Source organism: Natator depressus, chromosome 1 (assembly GCF_965152275.1).
Source record: "Natator depressus isolate rNatDep1 chromosome 1, rNatDep2.hap1, whole genome shotgun sequence".
In the NCBI taxonomy this organism is placed as follows: domain Eukaryota; kingdom Metazoa; phylum Chordata; order Testudines; family Cheloniidae; genus Natator; species Natator depressus.
This window is the reverse complement of record NC_134234.1, coordinates 342,220,583-342,246,682: the sequence shown is the minus strand read 5'-3', so window position 1 is coordinate 342,246,682 and position 26,100 is coordinate 342,220,583. Positions and strand designations below refer to the sequence as shown.

General features: G+C 46.2%; 1 protein-coding gene across 1 annotated transcript; it reads right to left on the bottom strand.

Annotated features, from left to right (window-relative positions):
* Positions 1 to 751: 751 nt before the first annotated feature.
* Positions 752 to 25,654, bottom strand: CEP41 (centrosomal protein 41). Its single transcript, XM_074942724.1, has 11 exons — positions 25,568 to 25,654; positions 24,664 to 24,727; positions 20,843 to 20,890; positions 15,417 to 15,478; positions 14,205 to 14,274; positions 13,045 to 13,189; positions 11,561 to 11,727; positions 11,022 to 11,089; positions 8,832 to 8,946; positions 7,331 to 7,546; positions 752 to 5,616 (listed from the first exon to the last, which is right to left on the bottom strand). Exons 1-11 carry the CDS (start codon positions 25,598 to 25,600, stop codon positions 5,471 to 5,473), a joined length of 1,134 nt encoding a protein of 377 aa, XP_074798825.1. The 5' UTR covers positions 25,601 to 25,654; the 3' UTR covers positions 752 to 5,470.
* Positions 25,655 to 26,100: the final 446 nt, after the last annotated feature.

Here is a 26,100-nt window from a genome sequence, read left to right as displayed (position 1 = left end):
AATTCTTTTGAGTCCAGCTTTCCAAGTGACTTTATGACAGCTGGAAACTTATGTTGAGATCCAATCACTTATCAGTATCCTCTGTTGTGTCAAGGAAGAGTGATGTCCACACCGTGTCCTGGGAGACAATGCAGGGGCTAACAATGGACTGACCGGGAGTCTTAAAAAAATGGTGCTAGTTTTTGATCTACAATGAGCCACTCATCTAAACGTACGTAAAGAACTGAGCTTGGTCCCATTGGGCCTCAAGGGAGCAAGACTGGAGCCCTGCTTTGTAACAGACCAGAGAGCTGGCTAGATCCTTTGCTCTGCTGGTTCAAAGCCAGGACAGGCTGGCAAAGGCCGAGAGTCATTAAGTGCAAGCCGGATAGGCTCAGTTCTTAATGGGCAAGCCCACATCTCACAAATATTAATCAGAGAATTAACTCCTCTCACCCATAAAAAGAGATTGCTAGAGTTTAGGACTGAGGCATGCGGGTGGGCAAAGCTTGCCTATGCTGTATTTTTTTTAAATGCTAAACAGAGAACAGTCTCTGGCACGATCCTCTCCCCACACCATCAATTCCCCTGCCACACTGTGGGGCTGGAGCAAAGCCCCAGCCAAGGCCCTTTTTGGCACCCTGGCTCTGCAGTTAGTGCCCCACATTGATTTTTCTGTTAGCTCTTAAGAAAAAAAAAGAAAAAGAGAGTCAATTAAAACGATACTCAGCCATCCTGCATCATTTGCTTTTTATTGAATCAAACAATTTAAAAACCAGAAGACTCTATAGAAATCTGTGTCATCCTCCTCCCCCCGAAAACAAAACAAAACAAAAGCACCAACCTAATCATATGACACAGTTAAGCTAAGATGCAAAACATATGAACCCTCAAAGACAATAAGAGGATAAGAAGATACGTTCATCAGCTCCTCCTTCGATGCACAGGATTAAGAGGATCTTAAACAACCCTGACTGGCTCAGACTCTTCCTCTGATGCAGAAAAGAGTTTCCTAGTAGCCCAGGGCAACAGGGGATTTCAGACCCTAGTACTGTAGCTGGATAATAAAAATCCTTTCCCTCAATATCACTATTTGATTTCAACTGAGACACTCTATCCTTCCCCTCCCCTCCAATTTTACTCTGTGCGTGTGTGTGTGTGTGTGTGTAACAATCCTTTTGAATGCTTGCACACTTTAGATACCTTGTATTCAGACATAAAATGTGTTCTTTTTAAGTTGCATTGGTCCCAGTGTTTTAAGCATGTAACTAACAAACATTCTCTTTATTCCCTCCCCCCACTCTTATTTTAAACATTCAACAACATTGACCAGATGCAGCAATTTTTAGGGGCACAACATTATTGTCAACTGTCTTAAGCAAAAAGCTGATTGGATTCTGTATGAGATGCCATTTAGCTCAAGCTTTTATTTCATGATAGAGTGAAAAAGTAAGACTCTTACCGCCTGGAGGGGAGTGATGAATGCAGCCCATCAAGCTAACATGCAAACCAGCACGAGTCAGTTTTAGCCTTGATGTTCAAAATTAGTAAAATACTTCACATTTTTATGACACTTTCCTAATATCAAGTAAAATCTTTTCAAAGCCTGCAACAGACATCAAATAACAAAGCCTTATAGCACCTCTGCAAGGTAAGGAAGGATTATCAGTCCCCTTTTACAGATAGGAAAACGGAGGCAGAAAGCAGTTAAGTGACTTGCCCAAGGAGTACTTGGGAGTCCCTGGCTCCCAGTTCTGGGATCAGACCACCAAACCACACTTTGCTTTCCAGTTGACTCGCAATATCACTGATCAGTAAATAAAAGACAAGCCTATCAGAGTTGGCAAATGCAATGGCCTAGCTGGTTCGTTAAACATAAATAAGTGCAGAAACAGACCAACAAAACCTTACTTACCTCTCACATAGTCTGACTTATGTTATCAGGTTTCTGGTAAGACCAGTTAATACAATTGTAAGACTTACTGAGCAGATTGCTTCCTATGGCTAGACAGAAAGGAGAGCGAGAGAGAGAGAGAGAGAGAGATAGTACCTCACATTCACCGTCCCAATTCAACTAGTCTTGAAATCCTGCACATCTGATTAACCCAACTGTCCGATACACACAGAAGTCAACTCTGTAGAAATCCAGTGTATTAGGCTATCCTTGGACAGTCAAGGATTTGTACAAACTCAAAAAGCCTTTTCTTTCTGACTAAATAAAAATGGAACTTCCTGATTTCCTTGGGAAGTGTGGAGCTGTAATTTATGAATTGGGATCAGGGTTTGTTACATATAAAAATATATATATTTAAAAATGTATAATAATGCCAAATGTGGCATAGGGTCTCAGAAGTGCTTGGAGCAAGATGTACTGGGTTAGGTGTTGGCTGGCAACTGAAACCCACTTTTAATGCCCCACTCAGCAGGCCCTGTCCAGAGCCCCCTTGCACATTTGATCCCAGCAGAGTGTGGGAATAGTTTGTATTCATGGGAGCTGTGTGTAGAAGGCTGCTTTCCTGCTCAGGACTACAAAATGTACACACACAGCCCACCTCCCTGACTCTTGTCACATCCTTCTCTGTAGGAAGCCAGGTCCAGGTGGCCAGCTTAAATCCTGCATCCACGGGGCTGTCAGCAGTTTTTGTGGCACTTGCCTATATGCAGCACCCAGATTGCACGTACTAAATAAAAATTGGTCTGTCAGTGCTATAAGGCAGAAACGAAAGCAGGGAATTTTTGGCATGCTACAGGACAACAAAGCCTCTCTCAGAAAGGTGAGACGATGCCCGTTTGCAGGGAGCCGCCTTTCCATACATGCCCTGTCCCAGTGCCACCAACTAGTTCTTTAAGGAAGGAAAGAGAAGTGAATCTATTTACAATCTTTACACCACTTAAAGACATGCTGCTGTTGGCAATACACATACATTGGCAGATTGCTACAGAGGAGGAATAAGATCAAGGTAGGGCTTATCCTGCACAATGCCAGAGCGGTGTGTTCTTCAGCTTGGTTTTTGAAGGTCACTAGCAGCTTCTGAGCATCCACAGTTCCCACATTGCAGAGTCAGGCCCTGACAGCGCTAAGCAGGATCAGCATTAGAGCACCAATCCCTGGCCACTGGAAAGTCACCTAAACAAGCAAGCGCTCTTTCTATGAGGATTCAGATTAAGAGCCTTGAAGGAATTACTTCCATGGCTTTAACTGCTGCCTATATTTGATGTAGTCAAGGGCCAATACCACCCTGTTAGATGAGTGCTGACCCCACTCCACTAACACCCTCTCCCCTCCATCTAAACCTACCAGCAAAATCACATCTCAGCCCCCACAATTTTCCAGGGATGGAAGCAGAAGTGTAGACAGGGTGCAAGAGCGTTGATCACTCACCCGGCTCAGAGTAGAGTGAGGCAGCACTGCGGTAATATGCCAGCACTCTGTGTAAACTTGCACTTCTGCTATTGCTACTTCCAGCTGAGCACTATCCGTGGTGAATTATGGGTCTGATTTTTCTGGCGTAGATGAAGCCAGAGGACAGCAAGCTTTAAAGGACAAAATAAAATAGTTGGACTAAATTCAACCAATACACTAGGTAAAAACTAGAAAGCAGGGTCCACAAGTGGCTGTCCCCTGAGTCCCCAAAACACAGCCTATGTAGAGTGAAGACAACACATCAACTAGGTTTCTACTGCTAGTGGGCTCCAAACAACTTCTAGCCAGTCACCAAGGACACTGCAATCATAAGCCAATACTGCTGGCTTGGGACCCTTTGTGTTTGATTAAGAGGCGTTTTAAGCTTTGATACACATTATATTCAAATCCTCAGGCTCCCAGAAAGTCACCAGATTCATGGCCTCAAATTCTGGGCAGCCCCCACCACCAGGGAGCCTTGGTGGAATGTCATTGTGACAACTGGGGGACAGTTTTTTCTAGCCCCGCTAACGCCAAGAAGTTATTATGACAGCAGCTGCAGAGAGACAGTCATGCAATAGACAGCAATAGTTTCACGCCTCCACTAGTCAGTTAAGACGCAGAGCCCCTCACTACTCTAGTGACCAAGCCCTGCTGCCATAAGCTCCATCAGAGGAGCTCAGCAGGGCAAGTTTGAGTTCTGCCCCTTAACCTTATTTTAAGGTGATCCATATGCATCGTGGAAAGCAGGCTCATTAACATCTGCCCTTCAGACTGTCTAGACCAGCCATCTTCAGCTTGCAGCTCAGAATAGCTGCGAGCATTACTGAGACCCACATGCCAGGTGGGAGTCTGGTCTCAGGTAGAGTGAATGAGCCTTGTTCATCTAGTCACCCCATGCCACTCCGACACACGACTCAGCAGAAAGCAACTCACTGACCAAATGGGTTGGAGAAGCCAGGATCCTTCCAAGCATCCAGGAACACCCTCTTCTCCCTCACACCCAGCCACCAAGATGGGAGCAGAAAACACTGTTGAGAAGAATGGCTGGGAGTCACCAGACAATGACAAGAAGGCTTGACATTGCAGGGCTGTGACAGAGACCTTACGACAGATCATTGTGTGATCAGTTCACTCAGCACTGCAATGTCATGAGGAAAATATCACCACAAAGGACCAGGACATTCCTCCAGAGTCACTCTGGGGTTCTCTTCACTACTCCAGTCACCAGCAACCTGGCTCTGCAAGCAGAAATTCACTAGGAGAGCCTGAAGCCGGATGAGTCAGCGCCTGCTGTGAGCGAAGTCAGTCGGAGTTTTGCTCAGCCCACCTCAGCACCATGCCCAAAGTTACCTTCTAATCTCATTCACAAAACAAGAAACGCATCGTTACATCACTTCGCTCAGACCCAGAGCACTACCCCACCGCATGGAACACAGAACAGAGACCGAATACTCAGGACACGAGGGGAGAAAGATTTTAAATGCAAATATATTTTGTAAACATACTGTGGATAAAGGGCCACTGTCAGATGAAACATCATTCTGTACATTCTTTACAAGAATGCCCTTATTACAAACACTTTGGGACGGTTAAAAAAGGTGTTTTTGGTATCTTGCTCACTTGTCACTAGTTGTGCTATTCATTTGCTCCATTTCTGTATTTCAGCTCGACACCAAGACTTTTGTTTACAGACAGTGGCTAGTCTATCCACCTTTCGGGTTCTCATGTGCTAGCACAGCGCTGCATTACTAAGATCCCAGACCCCAGGGGGAATATTTTCTAGGAACACAGATTCCACTGGCATTTTTTAAAATTAGAAATTTCATGGACGCACTTCTGCGGGTCAGAGACTTCGGGGAAAAGTTCATTTTCACAAAACAACGTTATCCCTTTAGATCAGTCTTGGAAAGGGATACCTTTACTTCTTCTACTAAATGTCAGCCTGCCACATCCCACCCCTCTTGCCGTTGTTAGATCATTGATTTATTTTTCCTCTTTGCAGCTTCCTAAAATGACAAACGGGATGTACTGATCAGGGGTTCCCAGAACCGGGACATTCGTTTATTCAACGGAAAGAGACAGTCTTTACTTCCAGGGCTTGTTCTGGAGGCTGCTGCTGCTGAAGGAGCGGGTGGCGAGGGAGCCAGCTGGGCTGGCGGTGGGGAGGTTCTGGCTGCTCCGTACAGCCGTTGCCCTGGACTCTCGGCCTGAGGAAGCACGGCTAAGACGGCCTGGGGAAGAAGAACAGAAACCCACGTGATTTTGTGCTGAACAGACAATCAGACAGAAAGGTTTTGTTTTCTTTTGCTGATAGCCGGGTCAGGGCTGATGTGAGAGACTGGGGTACAGATACAACCTGCCCTGTCATTTTTAACTGTGTCCAGACAGGCAGAGATACAGCCCAGGTACCAAACACAACTTTCACGCTTCCTCAATGCAGACAAAGCCTAGGAGACACTTGCCAAAGCCAAGCCAAATTGATGGCAATCTCTGGCTAAGAGAGGCCCAAGACTGGAACAGCCATGGCTTTGTTGGCCAGGACTGGAAAACACAGGCAGAGCCGTGTACTTCGCTCTAGAGCCAGCGACCTGCCACAGAGGGAATGTCTACGCTGCAATTAGACACCAGCTGACTTGGGCTCGCGGGGCTGTTTAACTGCAGTGGAGATGTTCAGGCTCAGCTACAGCCCAGACTCTAGGACCCTGAGAAGTGGGAGGGAGAGCTCCTAGCCCGAACCTCTACACTGCAGTTAAGCAGCCCTGCGAGCCAGAGCCCGAGTCAGCTGGCACAGGACAGCTGCGGGTTTTTAATTGCCGTGTAGACATACCCTGAGAAGCAGGCTGTGTGGAATATGCAGGCCCAGCACTGAGAGAGCTGGACCTATCACACCACATTACAGCCCCAAGACTGCCCAATGCCAGCATTAAGGCGAGGCAGCCTGCCTGTGTAACCCACACACCTTCTGGGTGTGGTGTTCTGTCCCATCTAGTGGCACAGAGACCACTTAGAGAGAGATTAATGAATCTGCTCTACAGCCTTAGCTAACAGCCAGTTCACTTTTAGCTCGTGGTAGAGGCTCATGCACTAGGCTCCAGAGGTCCAAGGTTCAATTCCGCCTACCACCGACCGGGGTCTGTCAATGTTACACCTGCACTTGGGAGGGGGAAGGGATGAAAACAGTTCTGCACAAAGGGTCTGAGGTGGACCAGGCGGATGGTGCGGCATGACTGCCATGGCTATGCTTGTTACCACCCACACAGTCTGTGCCCGGCTCATCACCTTTCCCCAGAAAACCCTCCCACATCATTCTGGGGCCCCTAAAACCTGCACGGTGTCCCCTCATCACTGCACTCAGTCTGCCGTTCGGAAGGTTTAATCCTCTCTGACACTCCGGAGCAGGCTGGGGATGCTCCTTGCAGAGCACAGACAGCAATCTGAAAGATATACACCCTGCTGATCTGCTGCCCCCAGCATCCCTGTGACGGACCTACACCCACACAGACCTTTCACTAGTGCAGCAACTAGCTGGAGGAGTGATACAGCACTGCTTTAGTGAAAGGCCGGATGAACTGGGAAAACCAGGAAATTGTCATAAGGGCTCACAGGTACTATGCGGTGTGGCACGTGCCGGCCAATCCCCTGGCCCCTGGATTATTTTTAATAGTCTATGGGACAAATCCTGAAGTCCTTACTCAGGCAAAGCTTCCATTGTCTTCAGTGGGTGTTTTAGTGCTCTATAAATACACACAAGAAAAGCCCCTGTCCACAATGGGATCAGCATGGCACAGGTTCCAGCCTACAATCCCTGGTCAGTATGAAAAAGCACTTCCTTTCCCCAGAGGGCTGGTATAAAATGGTGCTGTAGCCAGCTCAGGGGAAGTCTATGGGAGTTTTGCAGGCATAAGGACTTCAGGGGCAGTCCCACTGTTTGTCAAGGAGTCTTACTGGCAGTATCTGAGGGGATCTGCTCCTCTTCCAGGTAGTATTCTATCTTTTGTAGATCTTCTGCGGCAAATCTCCATTTATTCTCAGCACGTGCGGGTGTCCCTCTTGGGATGGCCCTTTTCCGGGCAGATCCAGTGTAGGTTGCCAACTGGCAAGACGTTGGGAATGAGCCAGTGACCAGTCCTTCAGGGACCTTCTGTGCAAGGACCTTCAGGCCTGGAGACAATACAGATCATATGGTTAGGGATGGCCAGTTATTTGCAGTGACTGGTCAGACTCAACTTAACTTTCATCTCCTGATCAGAAGCGGCAGGAGGAGAGCTACTGACAGTACTACTCTGGAACTATGAGGTGAGGCTCAGGAGACACCTATATAGAGGTCACTCTTCTCAGCTGCTGGAGCATTTCGAGTCATATTCCAAGAGGTACTGAGCTCCCTCGACTGCCACAGGTTTCAGTGGAAGTTGGAGGTTCAGCACATTCCAGGATTAGCTCCTAGAGTTTCCTCTTGGGAGCAGCAAGTCTCAAGAAGCAGCTACAAGATGCACGTTTTCAAAAGGGCTTTGGAGACTGCAACTTATTTAGGGAATAAACATGTATGATGCAAAGCATGAAAAGGAAAATAAAAGTCTAAGTGCCCCCTCCCCCCCCCCCCATCTTATCATACACGCTCTTCAGGAGGGTACTGATATAAGGGATGTTAATGAAGCTAGGAGAGCCAACCTCTGCCAGGATTCCTAGGTCCTGAAGTGATGGGCTTTTTCAATTTGCTTAGAACACACAGAGGCTAGCTGTCTCAGGCTGTTCTTGGTAAAAGCTATTTACATGGTGCTGACACTATAAATCGTGGAATCAAAGTGGGCCCTCAGCGGTGGGATGGATTTGACACCAGCCTTTCACCACTGGTGACTTGGGTTAAAGAATGACCTATTTTAGGGCAAGTGAAAACAAGTTGCATGACTATATATTATCCCCCCCAACCCTTGTTTACACCAAGGATATCAGAGATTATTCCCACTGTTACTTTAGCACAAGTGCCTCTCCAGTGCTGCTAGCAATGGCAGGAGCAGCAGGATGTGCAGGGCATTCTTCCACCAGCCCTAGAAAAGCATTTGGTATAGACCAGATATCAGCGTTTTAAAAAAAAAAAAAAGATCCCACGTCCTCTTGACCTGGTCTGAGCAGGGCTGGATGTCACAGGGGTACGAACATGGCAGTCTAGAATTCCCAGCGGGTGAAAGAATTCCTTAAAATCTTCAATGCAGACAAAGCCTAGGAGACACTTGCCAAAGCCAAGCCAAATTGATGGCAGTCTCTGGCTAAGAGAGGCCCAAGACTGGAACAGCCATGGCTTTGTTGGCCAGGACTGGAACACACAGACAGAGCCGTGTACTTCGCTCTAGCCCCACATCTCATCATTTAATTCGGGCAAGCCTCGCCCCCAGCTCTCAATTTTAAGCCAAGTTCCCACATTTCTGATGCAAAAGGAAATCCCCCTCACCTCCAGATAACATGAATACGTTCTCAAAGCCTCTCTCACACATGGTAGTGGCAGCCTGGCTGGCGAGTCTCTCATCATCATCATACAGGATGATAATCTTCCCATGTGCATTTTTCTGATAGGCAGAGATGTTAAAGATCCTGTATATTTTTTATTAAACTTAACATGAATTGGATGTCTGATGTCATCTTCTTGATGCTACATAAGTGGCAGAGACAAATTGACATGATTAGCCTGGGGATTACAGTGGACGAGAGGCTGGATATGAGTCAGCAGTGTGCCCTTGTTGCCAAGAAGGCTAATGGCATATTGGGCTGTATTAGTAGGAGCGTTGCCAGCAGATCGAGGGAAGTGATTATTCCCCTCTATTCGGCACTGGTGAGTCACATCTGGAGTATTGCGTCCAGTTTGGGGCCCCCACTACAGAAAGGATGTGGACAAATTGGAGAGAGTCAACGGGGGGCAACAAAAATTATTAGGGGGCTGGGGCACATGACTTACAAGGAGAGGCTGAGGGAACTAGGCTTATTTAGTCTGCAGAAGAGAAGAATGAGGGGGGTTTTGATAGCAGCCTTCAACTACCTGAAGGGGGGGGTGGGTTCCAAAAAGGGCGGAGCTCAGCTGTTCTTAGTGGTAGCAGATGACAGAACAAGGAGTAATGGTCTCAGGTTGTAGTGGGGGAGGTCCAGGCTGGATCTTAGGAAACACTAGCTCATTAGGAGGGTGGTGAAGCACTGGAATGGGTTACCTAGGGAGGTGGTGGAATCTCCATCCTTAGAGGTTTTTAAGGCCCGGCCTGACAAAGCCCTGGGTGGGATGATTTAGTTGGGGTTGGTCCTGCTTTGAGCAGGGGATTGGGACTAGATGACCTCCTGAGGTCTCTTCCAAACCTAATCTTCTATGATTTGAAAGCAGCCAAAAAGTTTGGGCTTGAACTCCCAATCTCCTGTCTATTACCAAGCTCAAAAGCTTCCCCCACCCCTACTGATTCTAGTTTTGCAAGTGGATGGGACTCTTAGTCAAGGAAAGGCAAAAATCACTTTCTCATGCTGGGACTCAAGCCCTGAGAGTAATCCTAGAGTCATAGGCCTGGTCTACACTAAAAAGTTATGCCACTCAGGGGGTATGAAAAATCCACACCCCTGGGCAACGTAGTTAAGCCAGCCTAACCCCTGGTGTAAACAGCACTAGGTTGACAGAAGCCCAGATCCAGCTCCCCAAGAGGCGGTATTACCTGTGCCAATGGGAGAACCCCTCCTGTCGGCATAGGTAGCGTCTACACTGTAGCATTTCAAGTGTAAACAAGCCCATAGAATTTAAGGCCAGAAGTGACAACCAGATCACCCAGTCTGACCTCCTGGATATCACAGGCCATTGACGCCATCCAGCCTCTGCCACACTCAGACCAACCACCAGAGTTAGACCAAAGTATAACACCCTTCAGGAGACTAACCCATCGTGTGCTACAGGCAGCAAGCAGGAGGGACAGAGGTGCACCAGTGCCCAAGGCCCCTGCAATGGCAGGGAATTGATTTAGTGAGAGATACCCAGATGATCCTAGCAACTGACCCGTACCCCATCCTGCAGAGGAAGGGGAAAATCCTCTGCCAGTCTGACCTGTGCCACCACCCTTCTGCTGGTTAATGTAGAAACACAGAAGTTGGCAGTAAGAAGTGAGGTCTACACACAGCCATCCCTTCCCCCTGTGGGCATGGAAGTCAATAGTTTGAGATATTGCCCACTTAATCCTAAACTCTCTAGAGAAAGGCTAACCCCTGCTGTGGGGAAGCAAATGGAGCACCGTTTAATGCCTCAGCCAACGAGTGTGGCACCTCAGCATCAGCAGTGGGTAGCCATCCAAGCTGTTCAAGTCTTGGCCCACACATCAGCACAAAATGGTCTAATCCTGAGAGCTGCAGCACGCACACAGCTCCCACTGTAGTCAATGGGCTTTGCAAACGACAGGTGCTTAGTACCTGCATTTTACAGCTGTAACACAGAAACCTAACATCAGGTAAATCACCGTCAGCATGGGATGACCCTATCATGCCCCCTCTTGAAGTCCCAGATAAACTCCCATTGAATGTAATGGGAGCAGGAGTTGGCTCGGTGTTCAGTCAATGCAGAAGTCACGGAGTTTCTTTGCCAAAACATTGACTCTCTAGAGCACCCACGCTTTAAAAAGGATACGTATTCCAGAATGCTATTCGTATAAGGATTCATGGTTCTAGACAGCGTTGCGATAGGGTAGGAATAAGCTGCAGATACAGGAGAAAAAGGGGTTAGGGAATGAACAGCTACCAAACAGCCTAGAGTGACCTGATTAGGACCTGTCAGAGTACAGAGGCCTGGTTTGCAGTGAAGATAGGGTTAATTTCAACTCAGCTACTCCCTTCTCCTGCCCAGGTGCTTTGGGAAGGGAGGAGGAGAGGCTATAAGAGTGGCTGCTTGGGAGAAATAGTGGAGACAATGTCTTTGGGATCTCTCAAACTAAGGAGTCCATCCATCATCCCGCCTCACACCCCACCCCGCCAGTTTCCTTTTCTGCTTATGTTGGTTTATTTTGCTTTCTAATCACAGACATTGAGGCTGTCTCGATTTTCATTTTGCAGGGTCATCCTGCTGCATTCATTGAGGCCCATCTTTGGGGCAAGAAGTGTTGAACATATTATGCAAGCAGCTGACACTGATCGAGGTTCAGAGAATCCTGCAGTGATCCCCTCCCTTACCTCCAACAATATGACACTGGTCATACGCATCTCGATCTCGTACGTCAAGCAGCAGGAACGGGCAGTCGGGGTAAGGCTGATCTTTGGCGTTAGTGTCTTTAGCATTAGCATCAGGTTTCTTCCGCAGGTTTTTGCCTATGTCTAGTTCACCTACACCACTGATCACACTACAAAAGGAAAGAAAGCAGATTTTGATGCAAGTTCTCCTTCTGTAAGCACTTCTGTTCCTCTGTATTAAGATCAGGATACTTTTCAGTTTCTTTCTGATCCATTCACAACCTAACACAACAAGTTATCACACAAGACTATTGAAAAGGCTATTGCCACCTTTCTTCAAAATTCATTAATAAACTTAAGGAGTCAAGTGAACAGCTAGAGATCAGATTTTACGATTTTTCCTTACGATTACTTCTTAAAAATCTAGGATATTTATTTTCAGAGGTTCTGCACTCCCACAGTCTCAGCGGCTGGTCTGGGAGTACTCAGTACCTCTGAAACACAGCAAGGCCCCTTTCAGAGAAGGTTTTCTGAAAGAGTGTGCTGCATCATTTGCTAAGGGGAGAGTGGTTAAAAGTTCTAGTACTTCAGTAGGTTACCAAAATGGAGATTTTGGTAGTTCATTCACAGTAAATTATTTGCCTATTCTCTGCAAGCAGCATGCTGCACAGATTGTACATGCCATCACCAAGCTGGAGGCGAGATGCTCAAGACTGAAGATCTACATGGTGATCATACCACTGGGTCCTATTCAAGATAGGCTGATTGATAGCCAAGATACACAAGGTACCAGCCTGACAGCCTTGGAGATCAAATCCTCCATTAACCCAGACAGACTATGGGTAGTGGTGGTACAAGATTCCCCCCTACTTCTTTCTAATATGCCTCAGACCTGGAAGGGACCACATCTAGAAAAGACGAGAGCTCAATTTCCATGATCCAATCACTAGCACTTCCATTAAGACCATCAACAAGGACACATTAGTTTTAGTTTGGTGGTGGCAGTTTGTAATGCAGATTCTTGAACAGCAGGATTTGGACTGAGTCACACGATCTCTTTTCAGGTCGGTCACTGGACAGCTGCCAGATGGTAACAGCTTCCAGTCCCTACCATCCAGGCCAGGATTCAAACCTGAAAAGCTCTGCCTCCCACTGCAACCCCAAGTCTGTGGCGTTAGGATTTCTAACTCCAAACCGAACATGCTACTGGGGATGTTTTGCAATGACTAGAAGTGCAACAATGAATTCTTTGCAAACAAATGATTCTGACAAAAGATGGTGTCTGAGTCACTTGAGATCTCACTGGGATTAGCTGTTAACTGATGACAAGTCCATGAAAGCAGCCATCTACAGTACCAGAAAAACTGAGACTTCTTATACAAGACATTTGGAAGGGACAGGTGGAGTGTACCACAGCTGGTGGGGAAATAGGAGCAATATAGTAGGTGGGAGAGGAAAGCCGTTCTTTGTGCATTGCTATCAGGTACCTTTGCAGAGTAGACCGATACGATTCCCCTGCTCCCGTGTTGTTTATGAACAGGACTGGACTGGCTGGCTTCTCTGTGGGGCTTCCTTTCCCGTTAGTCCCAGCTGTGAGCTCAGCATCAGTTTCTGAAATAACAGTATCACCATCTAAAAGGGCAAAAAGGTAATGGAAAAGTAAGTTGCTTGTGCATGAATGACTCACATATTTGTAAACTCAAAGACCAAATTCCATTCTTGGAAGCATGTGTGTAGCAGGATTTGGTGTTTGCTATTAATCCCTTACATTTAAGGCACCATGCTCTCTCAAAGGATCCCAAAAAGAGTCATTAAAAAAAAAAAAAAAAAATCTAAGCACTGGTCCTGAACCAAACCCCAGATCTCATCATGGCTTAACTTGGGGGAAGTTTGGACATGTATCTAAATTTCACCATTAGTACTTCATCTCTGTAATGGGCCAAATCAAAACCAGGAGCCACATCTCAGAACACTGGGAGAATTTTGCATCTAGACCTTGATTTTGTAAGTCAGGCCCATTCCTACTAGGTATAAGGATCCTTCTCCCACTACTGAAATGCTGCCCCCTATGGCAACCTGCAACACTAGACAGGAGAACAGGGGGTTAGGGGGATGCTCTGGGGTTTTTTTTTTTTTTTTTTTAAAAGAAGCTTGAAAGGAAGTGTATAAAGAAGCACATATCCAACAGAAACTACCAGGAAAATCAGCCAAACACATTCTGTACCAGAGAATTATGATCACAATAGTAGGGCCAGCACCCCAATCTTTCTAAAAGGGGCCATGTGATCATTAGTGGCTCAGGACCTCAGTTCTAATTATTATCCAAAAAGCAATACCTGCTTCAGTAACAAAAGGGCCATGTACTGGGCCAGCAACACTACTCCCAAGAGTGCCATAGTGGGAAGTTTCCTATACAAGAACTGACCAGATCCAAACCTGCTTAGTTTAATTAGCTCATAGCACACAGCAAAACAGCTGCAGACTAAAACTGTTTTTCTCTCCAATTAGACAAAATTTAGCAAGTTGTCAAGTGAGTTTGCAAGCATGATGTTTTCTAAGACACTGAACTCCAGAATCAGAGGACACAGCTCAAGTTCAAACACTGCAATTCAGCGTGTCTCATCATTCCTACAATAAATATCATTACCTTCCAGCTTTTGGATCTCCTCAGCTGACACTTCTAATGTTTCATCAGATAGAGAAGCAACTTGGATGACCTGTAGGAAACAATAATAAACCTGGTACCAGTGTCTTGTTGGAGCAGGGGCAGCAGCACTGGCTTTTCAAATAATCAGAGCATTCTGCACATCAGAACACAGGGAGTGAGGACATCCTCTCTGTTGGGCCAAGGTTGCGAATGTGACTCCATGCCCCCACGTCACACAGAGGTCTCACATCTTAATTAAAACAAAAAGCCACTCAGCTTCAGAATGAAGAGACCCCAGAGAGTCCATAGACGTATCCCTTGAAAATCATAGCGGGTTCTGACATTTATAGAACGTTACCTCTAAGTTGTGATCTACACATTGCAGAGCCTTCACTAGCTCAGCGAAAAAGACTTGTAGCATTAATCTGCAATCGTGCAAGAAACCTTATTTAATATAATATAATGCATTCATAAATCAGGGGCCAACCCTACACGCCTCACTCATACATGTAATCCTATTGAAGGTAGTGGAACTAATCCTATATAAGGATTGAAGGAGGGGGCCTCTACCAAAGCAAATTTATGTTCTACTTTAGGAAGGGGAGGGGAAGGAGTCTTCCCTTTCAGGTTTTTACTAGTTACCTTGGCCCATGTTCTCTGGCTTCTGTACTTTCTGATCATGCTTTGTTTCATTTAATATTTTACTTCATTGGTATGTTGCATTTTTCCACAAAGAAACACACAAAAACCTCTAAACATAACAACCCTCCAGTCTTTTAGAGTTATGATTTCAACTGGGCACTACATGCAGTGACTACTTTGTTTAAACCACTTACAGCCCCATTCATTAGGCAATCTCTAAGCACCTTACGAAGGGTGCATTATTATTACAAACTCATTTTAGAGATGGACAGAACTGAGTGTTCTAAAGCATTCACTAATTCAGAAGCTCCATATAAGTGCTGACAGCTCAGAGTTTCCATTGACTTCAGTTGCAGCGAAGGGTGCTCAGCTCTAGAAGTTATGGCCTAAGTGATTTACTTGATATAAAAAACAAGCGTGTACAGGGGAACAATGGCAACAGCCTGTCCTCCAGAAAAAGCTTCAAGTGCAACAAAAATAACATTAGTCACAATATAAGAGTGGGGCTAACAAGAACCTCATCACAAGCAGGCAATGTTCAGAAGCCAGCTGGGAAATAGTCATACGTACCAGCTGGGCAAAAGTAGTCACTTTCAGCCTCTTGAATAGCTCATCTTTTTTGTATCTGTAATCTTTAACAGAAAGAAAGAGTATGTATTTTCCCACATCCATTCACAGCATCAAAATGATGAGAATGAGCGAGAGCCATTAGCACACAACCGAACCTATAAAGAGGCTAGAATTTCTGGGTGATACAGGCTGCTGTAACTGATGGGAAGGTCAGAACAAACCTGAAGGTCCAAAAGAATTTACACCTCGGACAGATCCTGACCTATTACTCTAAATACACATTTCTTGAGGGACGTTTGGTTGAGCTATTTCCACTATTCCAGCGCAGGAAGAGTTCACAAATTCAGCATTCTTATGGCAGGTCTGAGAAGAAAGGACACTGCACCAGTCAGACTCCTTCCCCACAAGCCCCCCTTACCTTCGGTGAGCTAATCTCCCCTGCTGTTCGGTTCAAACCCATTGCTGCTGCAAAGCCTCTTGAGCCACAGACAATGTCCCTACGACCTAAATTTTTATCCCATGCGTTGTTTATAGCAGAGTTAGATGACAAGTATTCTGAGGTAGGGGATGGGTCTAAGTTTAAGAAACTGCTGTGTACAAGTCATAATTTGCATACTATAATTGATTGGTGAAAATGCTTCAGGTTTTCCTACTTTATTTTCAATAAAAATCAAATCTGGGACCCCACTGGTTATGACAGTATGACAATCTACAGAAGAGTGCGATTCTCACGAGACACTAGAGTACAGACAAGTGAACATTACACAGTTCTGATGGGGATACCGCATTCAGGGTTGGAACCCTTGTTACCAGAAGGATATCGGACTAATTGTATGTAAGGACTAGGCAAGCTCTCTAACAGCCACAAAAGTGATCAGAGGGATTGATTTATGAAGAATGATTAACAGAGCTAAATATAGATCATCTGGCTAAGACATGACTAAGAGGGGCAATATAACAGTGAACAGAGAAGCCTCCATAGAAAGGAGGAGAGAAAATCTTTAGTGTGATACAAGAGGAGTAGTGGGGTAAAGGTAAGAAAGGAAAATGTAAGATGAGTATCAGGAAGAACTTCTTGATGTGAATCTGTTAGGATGTGAAAGTCTCCCAAGCGAAGCTGTAGAAGCCTCCTTCCTTGGGGCATTTAAAACTAGACAGGACAGAACACTGGAGACTGTCCAGTAAGAACAACCCTGCACTGGCAGGGGGGATGCACCAGATGTCCTAATAAGGCTTTACCGTCTCTAGGGTCTGCAACTGTTACAAAAGATTATTATGCACACAGCTTTTTAAACACTCAAAACCCATGTTTCTTTCCCTCATCCACACTCTATGGGCTGTAGCCCTTTAAGAAAACCAAAATAGGGCCAATCATTCCTCCATTCCTTTACTTCTTCCCCACTGAAGTCACAGGTCAGGGAATCACCATCAGAAGGATGTTAATAATTTTAAGAACATGTCCCAGAAATCTCACTCCAGCTGGGCACTGATAATGTAATGCAGACCCTTTATCAAATCCAGACTGCTAGGGACTTAAAATTGCTACCATCTTTTGACTATTCCATGGTTTATGTAAAGGAATTTGCCGAGTCTCAATCCAGATCCCAGCAGACACCACAAGATCACCAACAGAATTAGTACTAGTCAGCTCTCTTGCCGACATCCTCTCGGTTGAGAAGACTATGGAGACTGTGGGCCATGGAGACTGAACTCCCCTCACAATCCATAGGTCCTGGCTACATATGGAGTGGGGAGAAGTCTTGCATTGCCAGTGCCTATAATTGCCCTTCAATCTCCAGGGCACCTTTCAGCCTGACGGTCACATAAAACAGACCCCAAGAGCATCCCCACCAGCTTTTGCATACACAATTTGAAACATTCTCTATCCTCGCTATTTGCTTACTCTCAAACACACACTTCCTGGGGGAGATTTGGCAGAGCAATTTCCACTACCCTAGAGCAGGAAGAGTCCACAAATTCAGCATCCTGCCCTACACGAGATCTGTTGAAACATGGAGAGTAATTACTAGGTCCTAAGTGCCCCATACTGGTCTGTGCCAAAGTAGAGCAGAAAAAAAGAAAATACAGGTGTAAAACCTTGAAACCCTCTTACAAAGGTGACCATGGGATCCATTAACATGCCTTCAAAACCTTGGTTATAAAGTTTCATATGAAAAATCTTCACATAAGATAAATCCTGTGAAATGAGCTACCTTGGACATATGAAAGACTGGGGTGACCCTTGTGGTTCCAGCGAGACTAGATGTTTCAAGTCTTATGCTTAGACCATTAAGCCACCTCCTACACCTCCATTCTTATTAGCCAGTGTCCTAAACACCAACATGACTCACAACTAATGGAAACATCTTTCTTCTGAACAGCTTTTGCTTCTCTTGCCTGATGCAACAAAACTCAAAACCCCTGAAGTCAATGTAATTTGTCTCCCAAGGCTGAGATCCCCAGCCATGGCTCGGAGATGATCCCTCCCTCAGTTCAGTTGTCTGGATGAAAGAAGTGAAGATAAAGCCCAATTATAGTTTAAGAAAAAGGTTTTGAAGACTTATGTATAAAAGTCAACGGATCCTTATTTTTTGTATCATAATGACTAATACAGTAATTACATATTGCAACTACTGGATGGTGTTTAATCTTATTCAAACCAAGTTTATTTACAAAAAAAGAAACTGTCACAAATCTTTACGACTTCGTTCTACCCCCTAGCAGTTCATATGAGCTCAGAGGACTATCACTTTTACCAAATCTGTATCTGAAATGGAGCAAATCATATCAAATATTTTGTTGGGGACTTGCACTGAACAGCAGAAAGCGCAGGAAAATGCTGCTTCTGATTGCAATATCAACATTACGTACCTGGCTCTGACTCGGAAGATCCATTTCGATTTTCTGACATTATGAATCAAGGATCTGGTATTAAACTGTAACTATCCTGCTGAATATTTACAAAGCCTTGTTTCCCTGGGCTTCAGCAATGAGCGAAGCAATATATATTTAAGAATGGATCAGATCTTGCAGCAGGTTCTCTCAAGTCTCTGCTTCAAAGGACTAAAATCAGAGTTTCAGCTATCTTATCAGTTTTGATTTTCCAGCAGGTTGACAGTATTGAGTCTGACTCTCTCAAGTTACACAAGAGACAGAGAATTGACTGTTCTAGGCATCTGATGTTGTGTCCAACTGGTGTCATCTATCCATGAGAAATCAAGGGGGAAAACGTTTCTAAATTTCCCAGGAACACAAGGTGCCCATTCAGCAGAAATGTGATGAGAAAACCTCTACTGTACTCTAGAACTGGGATTTAAACAAGATGCCTTCAGCACAAAAGGAAATTAGATTCACAGCAGAGTTTAAAACTGAAGACAGCAACACAACAAGATTTGTGGTACAGATACCACTGGATTGCCACTGCTTTGTACATACTGAAATCTGAGTCAATTGGTCAACAAAGGATAGTGTGAAACAAGATAATTTTCCTTTTTGTTTTACCAAGAGACTCACAACTAAAAACAAAGAAGAGGGAGCAAAAAGTGAAAGAACATTTTTTTACCAAATCAGCAACCAACACTTTTGTATTTCAGATATGTGATCTCCCTTGTAATTTGAGCTTTATAATGTTAAAGGGACAGCATAAAATAGTTTTAAAAAACCCTGAAAATGGGCATACAAAATCCTAATGACCTTAGTGTTTTGTGACTTTTTTCTTCACCTCTCAATAAAAGCAGGGTTATTTGGATTTAAATAATTTTCCTGCCTGCCCATGCATTTATAGCAGTGCTGGAGATTGAGAACAAGAAAGCAAAACTGACCAGAAATAGAAAGTGACAACGACTAGCCTAGTTTCACTGGCCAAACTAAGTGAAATGCAACAGAAAGACACTAAGTGGTGAGGAGTAGTTAGGGTTTCATCAGCTTCAAAATCTACAGAGTTAAGATATACTGGAGCAAATTCACCTCATAATAATGCCACTGACTTCAGTGGGTTTACACAGGGATGAACACGGCTCATTTACTTTTTAACAAAGTGTCCTGTTAAAAGTCTAACTATATCAGAATCAAGGCCTCAAGTTCAAGCACACAACCAGCTGAAGTAGAAACAAAAGCCATTTAACTCTAAAGAGATTACAGATAGCTCCTGTAGAAAGAGGTATTTTAGTTATGCCATTTACAATCGGCTTAGGTTCACTATGGTTAATACAATTACCTCCTACCACTCCTGTGGAACAGTTTGTCTATCAAATCTAAAACTGCCTTTACTGGATAGAACAGGGGTGGCCAGCCTGAGAAGGAGCCAGAATTTACCAATGTACATTGCCAAAGAGCCACAGTAATACGTCAGCAGCCCCTCATCAGCTCCCCAGCCCCCAGCGCCTCCTGGCTGCCAGCAGCCCCCAACAATCAGTGCCCCCCCCCACCATCCACTGCAATCAGCTGTTTCACCTGCGCAGGAGGCTATGGGGGGGAGGAGCAAGGGCATGGCAGGCTCAGGGGAAAAGGCAGGGGCCTTGGGGGAAGGGGTGGAGTGGGGGCAGGGCTTGGGGCAGAGCAGGGGGTTGAGCAGTGAGCCCCCAGCACATTGGAAAGTTAGCAGCTATCGCTCCAGCCCTGGAATCAGTGCCTAGGTAAGGAGCCGCACATTAACCTCTGAAGAGCCGCATGTGGCTCCGGAGCCGCAAGTTGGCAGACCTGTCCAAATGTGTGTAAGGTCACCTTCTAGTGGCCGTGGTGTACAGATAATCCAGTAGAGCAAGGGCAGGAGAGGAAGAAGAGAGAAGGAATTATTATGGTTTGAGGAAGAAGAAGAAAAGACAATTTCCAAGGTTTTGGGAGAAGCGAGCACAAGCCAACATACAACCTAAAAACAGGAGTTTGGGCATAAATAACACATGTCCTTCTAAGCCTGGCCAGGGCGGCTTTAGGAATAAATGTAGATCGTTGTCTACAGCACCACAGGAACAGTACTAGACTACTAAGGTCCCTCATCACCAAGCCAGTCCTGAACTTGTCTTTTCCATCTGCAGAATTCTTTGTACTTGGTCCCTCCCTCCCACAATCTATCCGCATTTGTCCTCGGTAATGCAATGTGCACCAGACATCTGACTGTTTCTGGATTAGCTCCCAGAACTCTCTGCTCTGGTGCTTAATTTAAAAGCCTAACTGTAAAGGCTTTTGGTAATCACATTGGGAAATTAAAGGTGCTAGATGCAGAAACAGGGTAGATATCCAAAAGAGATTTTGGTACACTATCTCTGCACCACACCCTCTGAATGCTTACAGCACCTATTTATAGTTAATGGGATTTGGGCACAGGTCCCAAGAGCAGATTACACCACTCACAATGAAGGGTTCAGGATTCACTGTGCACCTTTCAACAAACCCCTTGAGTTAACCTCCACTCCGCATACGTTACTCACTTCTCTTGATCTCTTCCAATTTCTCAATGTATTTGGTCAGGCTGTTTCCTACAACAGAAAACAAGCACTTTGTAACAGATTGTTTTTATAATAAGAGTTTTCATAACATGAATGCTTATTAAACGCTTATAAAGGGAGAAGACTGGATTCTAGCAGCCTAGCAACTCTGGGAGAAGCAATGCTTGCACCAGCTCCCTCCTTACCATGATGAGTCCGCCCAATACCAAAAAGGAACAAGGAAGGAGTTTCTCCTCTTAATAAACATCTCTCATGGTGAGGGGTCTAGCTGAACAGCCAAGTCAGACAGAAAACAGGCTGAACTGACGCAGGCAAGCATCCACAGAATGGGCAGTGCTCAGTAGGTCTAAGCCTGTAAATACTTGGGAGGAGGTGGTCTTTGGGAGGCTCAGTGGCTAGCAGGAACTCAAATTGTTTCGCACAACCTTATTTTTAAAGGATGTGTTTAATTGCTATGCAGTAAGCCAGCGAGCATTCCGCTTAATTTATTAGAAGAATTTGCAGTAAAGTGATACAAAGGCATCCAGTCTGCCAACCAAAACAGCAGCACGCTTATAAGTGCTGAGAGGGCTTGTGTGCAGACTACTGGTTCCACCCAGAATTCCCCAGCCAATTAAAAGCACACGTGGTTTTGGCAATGCTTTGCAGAATGGAGACGTGATCGTTACAAAGGATGTTATCTGGGACATCTACAATGTGATTTGAGGAGGGGACTGGGAGTCACAACTTCGGGGTTCTATTCCTGGCTCTGACCACTACTTCTAAGTCGTTTTCTCTCTCATTACTCTGTGACATAGGGGTAAGTATTACTGCGAAAGATTCTGCTCTGTTACCCCAGTGTAAATGCAGAGTAGCTTCCTTGACTTCCAGAGTTACTCTTCATTTACACCAATTAATGAATCAGAATTTTCCCCAATGCTACTTACCCCTACCTCACAGAGGGACTGAAGTTTAGATGTTTCATGTCTCAATTTAGATTCTATGGTTTCTTGGGCAAGAACCATAGGCGCTGACTCCGTGGGTGCTCTGGGTCTGGAGCACCCACAGAGAAAAATTAGTGGGTGCTCTGCACCCATCGGCAGCCAAGCTCCCCTCCCTTCCCACCCCACCTCCTCCCCCGCCTCCATTTGGCCGCTGTTTGGCCTCTCTGGTGGGGGGGGAAGGAGCAGGAACGTGGCACGTTAAGGGAGGAGGTGGGGAAGAGGCGGGGCCGGGATTTGGGGAAGGAGTTGGAATGGGGCAGGGAGGGGGTGGAGTTGGGGCGGGGACTTTGGGGAAGGGGTTAGAATGGGAGTGGGGCAGGGCCTCATGGAAGGGGTGGGGTCGGGGCGGGGCCGGGGGCAGAAGGGGGACGAGCACCCACCGGCAGGAGCTGAAGTCAGCGCCTAAGGCAGGAACTCTGTCTTTCTATGTGTTTGTTCAGTATTCAAGGTTTGTTAAGCACTACCATAACATACATAGTTTATAATAAATATCTTAAGTGTCTGGAGCCCCTCGGATACAGTCACAGTTTATACTATGTCAGATGGAGCAAGTCTGATCTCTACCAGGAGAATATTTTTTAATTTCATTCAAAGGTCTGGTCTCCACCTGAAAAGTAGGTCGAACCATGTACATTGCTTGGGGTGTGAAAAATTCACACACCACACCCCCCCAAGAGACATAGTTAAGTTGACCTAAGCCCGAGCGTAGACACCACTTGGTCAATGGAAGACAGCAACTGCCTCTTGCGGGGGTGGATTAACTACAGCAATGGGAAACCATTTCTGTCGCCATAGCAAAAGTGTCTACACTACAGTGCTACAGCAGCACAGCTGCAGTGCCATAGCTGTGCCACTGTAGCATCTATAGCTTAGACAGAGCCATAACCCGAGGACTGGTCTACACTACAAAGTTAGGTTGACTTAACTACATTGCTCAGGCCTGTGAAAAATTTCATGCCTTGTGCAATGTAATTAAGCCAACCAAAGCCATGGAGTAGGAATTGCTAGGTCATCAACCTAGCAACTGCCTCTCAGAGAGGTGGATTTACTACAGTGACAGAAGAACTCCTTCCTTCGCTGTAGAGAGCATCTATACTACAGTGCTACAGCAGCGCTTAGCATTTCTAGTGTGGACATATCCTGAGATGGACAGGGGACACTGAAGGTTAAGCAATATAGTCCTGTTTCCAGTGTTAACTTGGCTTCTGCATTCTAGATCCCTTAGAGGAGTGAAAGGAAGACTATTAACAGAGCATTTGCAACAGTTAAGATAAGAAAACAATTAAGATACAAATAGGGATTTAGGTGAAAACAGGCTCAAGAAGAAAACTAATCCTGGAAGTATCCTGAAAGTTCTGATGTGGGATTTGAGACAATAGAGATGAGGTGGTGGAGGAAAAGAATTGGGAAATGAGGTTAGATTTTTAGATTTGCTCCCAAGACAAGGTCTGAGATGGGCTGAAAAGGTAGATAAAAAGGGCACTCATACAAGTCAAAGAGTTCAGTCTTTGACGCATTTGTTAACTGGAAATATTGTGTGGTCAAGAAGTGACTGTGTGAAATTTGGGTCCTTTTAACGGAGGAAAATCTGGAGATATTGAAGACCCATCCCCTTAAAGCCTAGCATTTAGTTAATTCTTTACCTGCCTTTTGTTTTGTTTCTTACATTGTGACGCTTTAATAATTTCTAGCATATTATACTCATTTGAGAGAGATGCATTCGGGAGTATCTGCCCTAGAATCAGCATCCAATGACATTTCATAATGGGAAAAGATAAAAGGACCAAGGTTAGATTCTTAAGAATCCAGAGAAGGAGGATAGTTTCATCAATGGCTATTAGCCAAGATGGTCAAGGATGCAACCCCATGTTCTGGGTGTCCCTAGGCCTCTGAATGCCAGATGTTGGGACTGGATGGATCACTTCATGACAGCTAAAGATGATATATGATCATAACTTCTATAGTCAGTCACATGGGAACTCATCCCACCTTCTCCCGCTCCCCCAGTTGTGCATTTATTTTAGAAGGGACGACTGTCATCTAGTCTGACCTGCAACTTCTAACACATGCCATACACAGAACTTCCCCAAAATAAAGCCTGTTTGAACTAGACCACATATGTACGCTAGCGTTAAGACTACAACTCAAGAGTTGTAAAGAACCCATCACACAATAGGTAGACCCTGGCTATTAAATGACAGCTAAGATAGTGGAGAGGGTAACATGATATATCTACAAGTATTCAAATCATGAAAAAACAAGGCAAGAAAATAACTTAGGATGGTCCAATGGGGCATAACTAGTTGTAGTGGAATGAAAATGAAGGTGCAAAAGTTTAGGTTGTATAATCAGGAAAAAAATTAACAGGAACCTATTAACTGGTGGCATAATTTACAAGGGAAAGTGGTGGAAGCATCATTACTTAAGACATTTAAAAAATCATCAGACGAGTCACATGAAATGCACAAAATATAATTCTGTGTTAGCAAGGAAAAGGATGGGGAAATGGAAAGGAGAAATCTAACAGGGGCCATTAAAATACTAGCTGTAATTTCAAATCATGGGTAAAACAATAGCATCTATAAAAAGGATACACTAGAAAAGTCAGGGCCATGAATTTTACCGAGCACTGTTACATCAAGGGTCTGACATCAACAGTCAGTTGAAAGGTTCCAATTATGACCAAAAATTTGAAGTTATTTCAGTGCAAATTTTAAATAGCTGGCTGAACACAGGCAGTTAGAGGTGTAACATAACGTACTTGGGTATAATTTGACATCCGATTAGCTGATTCTTACACAAGGTGATATTTTCACTTACCTGTGTCAAGGCGAGATTTTATGTGTTGATATTTAGGATTCTGTGGAATTCTTTTGGTCAAACACTGTTTAGGGGTGGAAAAAAGACAGGCCTTGACTATGTTGCCATGTTTTGGCTGCAGCTGCTGCAGCCCTTTAGTGAGACTGCTTCAACCAGTCTCTCTGGAAGGGCCCTAAACAGCTGTAGAAAAAAATGTGTACAGGGGGGACACGGAGCTGGGCCCCACATCCCTTACAGATAACTATAGCCAGAGAAAGCCTGAACTCATTTTAAATGGCCTCAGTACCTCAGTCAGCAAGCTTGTTTGATGGTGAAACACCTCAAGGCCCCTTGCTCTGGGGTAAAAGAAGGAAAACCCTTTAAGCTCTCAACTTCCATTTCAGGATTCCCCCACAGTATAATTTCTCCCCCTCACCCATACAAAGAGGCCGCAGCACAGGGCCCCCCAGGGGATTCTCCCTCCAACGCTCCCCCCCCCACCCGTCTGCTGGCAATGTTCACCTTCCTCCCCCCAGAAACCTCTCCCAGCTCCTCCAGGGACCCGTGGGATTCCTGCCTGAATCTGCTTCCACCTCTAGCCCCTCTCCCGGGATCATCCAGCCTCAGCCCCCTTGCCCTGAGCTCCCCCTCCCAGGGGCTTCATTTTTCACACACACACACCCCCCCCGCCCCGGGATGATCCAGCACCAATCCCAGGACCAGCCCCCAGGTCTCAGGGTTTGTTCCCCGCCTCCCACGAATTTATTTCTCACCCCCCCCCCCCGGGATCCTCCAGCGCGGCCCCTGGGGCCCCCGCCCCTTGGGATTCGTTTCTCACTCCCCTCAGGATCGGGGCCAGACCAGTCCCCCGGGATCCCCGCCCGGGCCCGGTCCCAGACGCGGCCCCCGCGCTCCGCTCTCTCACCTCCGGGTCCCCGATGCGCCTCCTTCCCGACATTATTTCAAACTGGCAGCTGAGCGGTGACACCAGCCCCCCCAGCACCGCCCCCTCCGCCTCGAGCGAGCCCCCCCTCCAACAACCCGCCCGCCCATTGGCCGGCCGCCGGGCCGCGAACCAATCACGCGTTCCCTTGCTCGCAGAGCGGGAGGTGGGGCCCGGCACGCGCGGACAGCGATCAATGGTAACCTGGCAACGCGGGACGCCGCTGCCGCCGGCCGCATTGTGCGGCGGGGCCGGCGCGCGGCTGTCTCGCGCCGCAGCAGAACCGCCGAGGGCGCCCTGCGCTCTGGGGACCCCGCCCCCTCCACGAGCGGCTCGCGCCCAGCTCGTGTGGCTGGCCCCGGTCCCCGGCTCCTCCTCCCTGCGGCCCCCCCCGCAACCCCTCCCCCGGGGCTGCCCCCTGCCGCTCCCTCCATTGCAACCCCCCCCTCCCCCGGGGCTGCCCCCCGCCGCTCCCTCCATTGCAACCCCCCCCCCTTCCCCGGGGCTGCCCCCCG

Bases quoted from the DNA above. Each gene is read 5' to 3' on its own strand.
- CEP41 (XM_074942724.1), bottom strand. From the start codon at position 25,600: ATGTCGGGAAGGAGGCGCATCGGGGACCCGGAG. The intron at 24,728-25,567 runs GTGAGAGAGCGG...ACCCCTAAACAG, and splicing joins GGCGCATCGGGGACCCGGAG to TGTTTGACCAAAAGAATTCC. The intron at 20,891-24,663 runs GTAAGTGAAAAT...TTTCTGTTGTAG, and splicing joins AAAATCTCGCCTTGACACAG to GAAACAGCCTGACCAAATAC.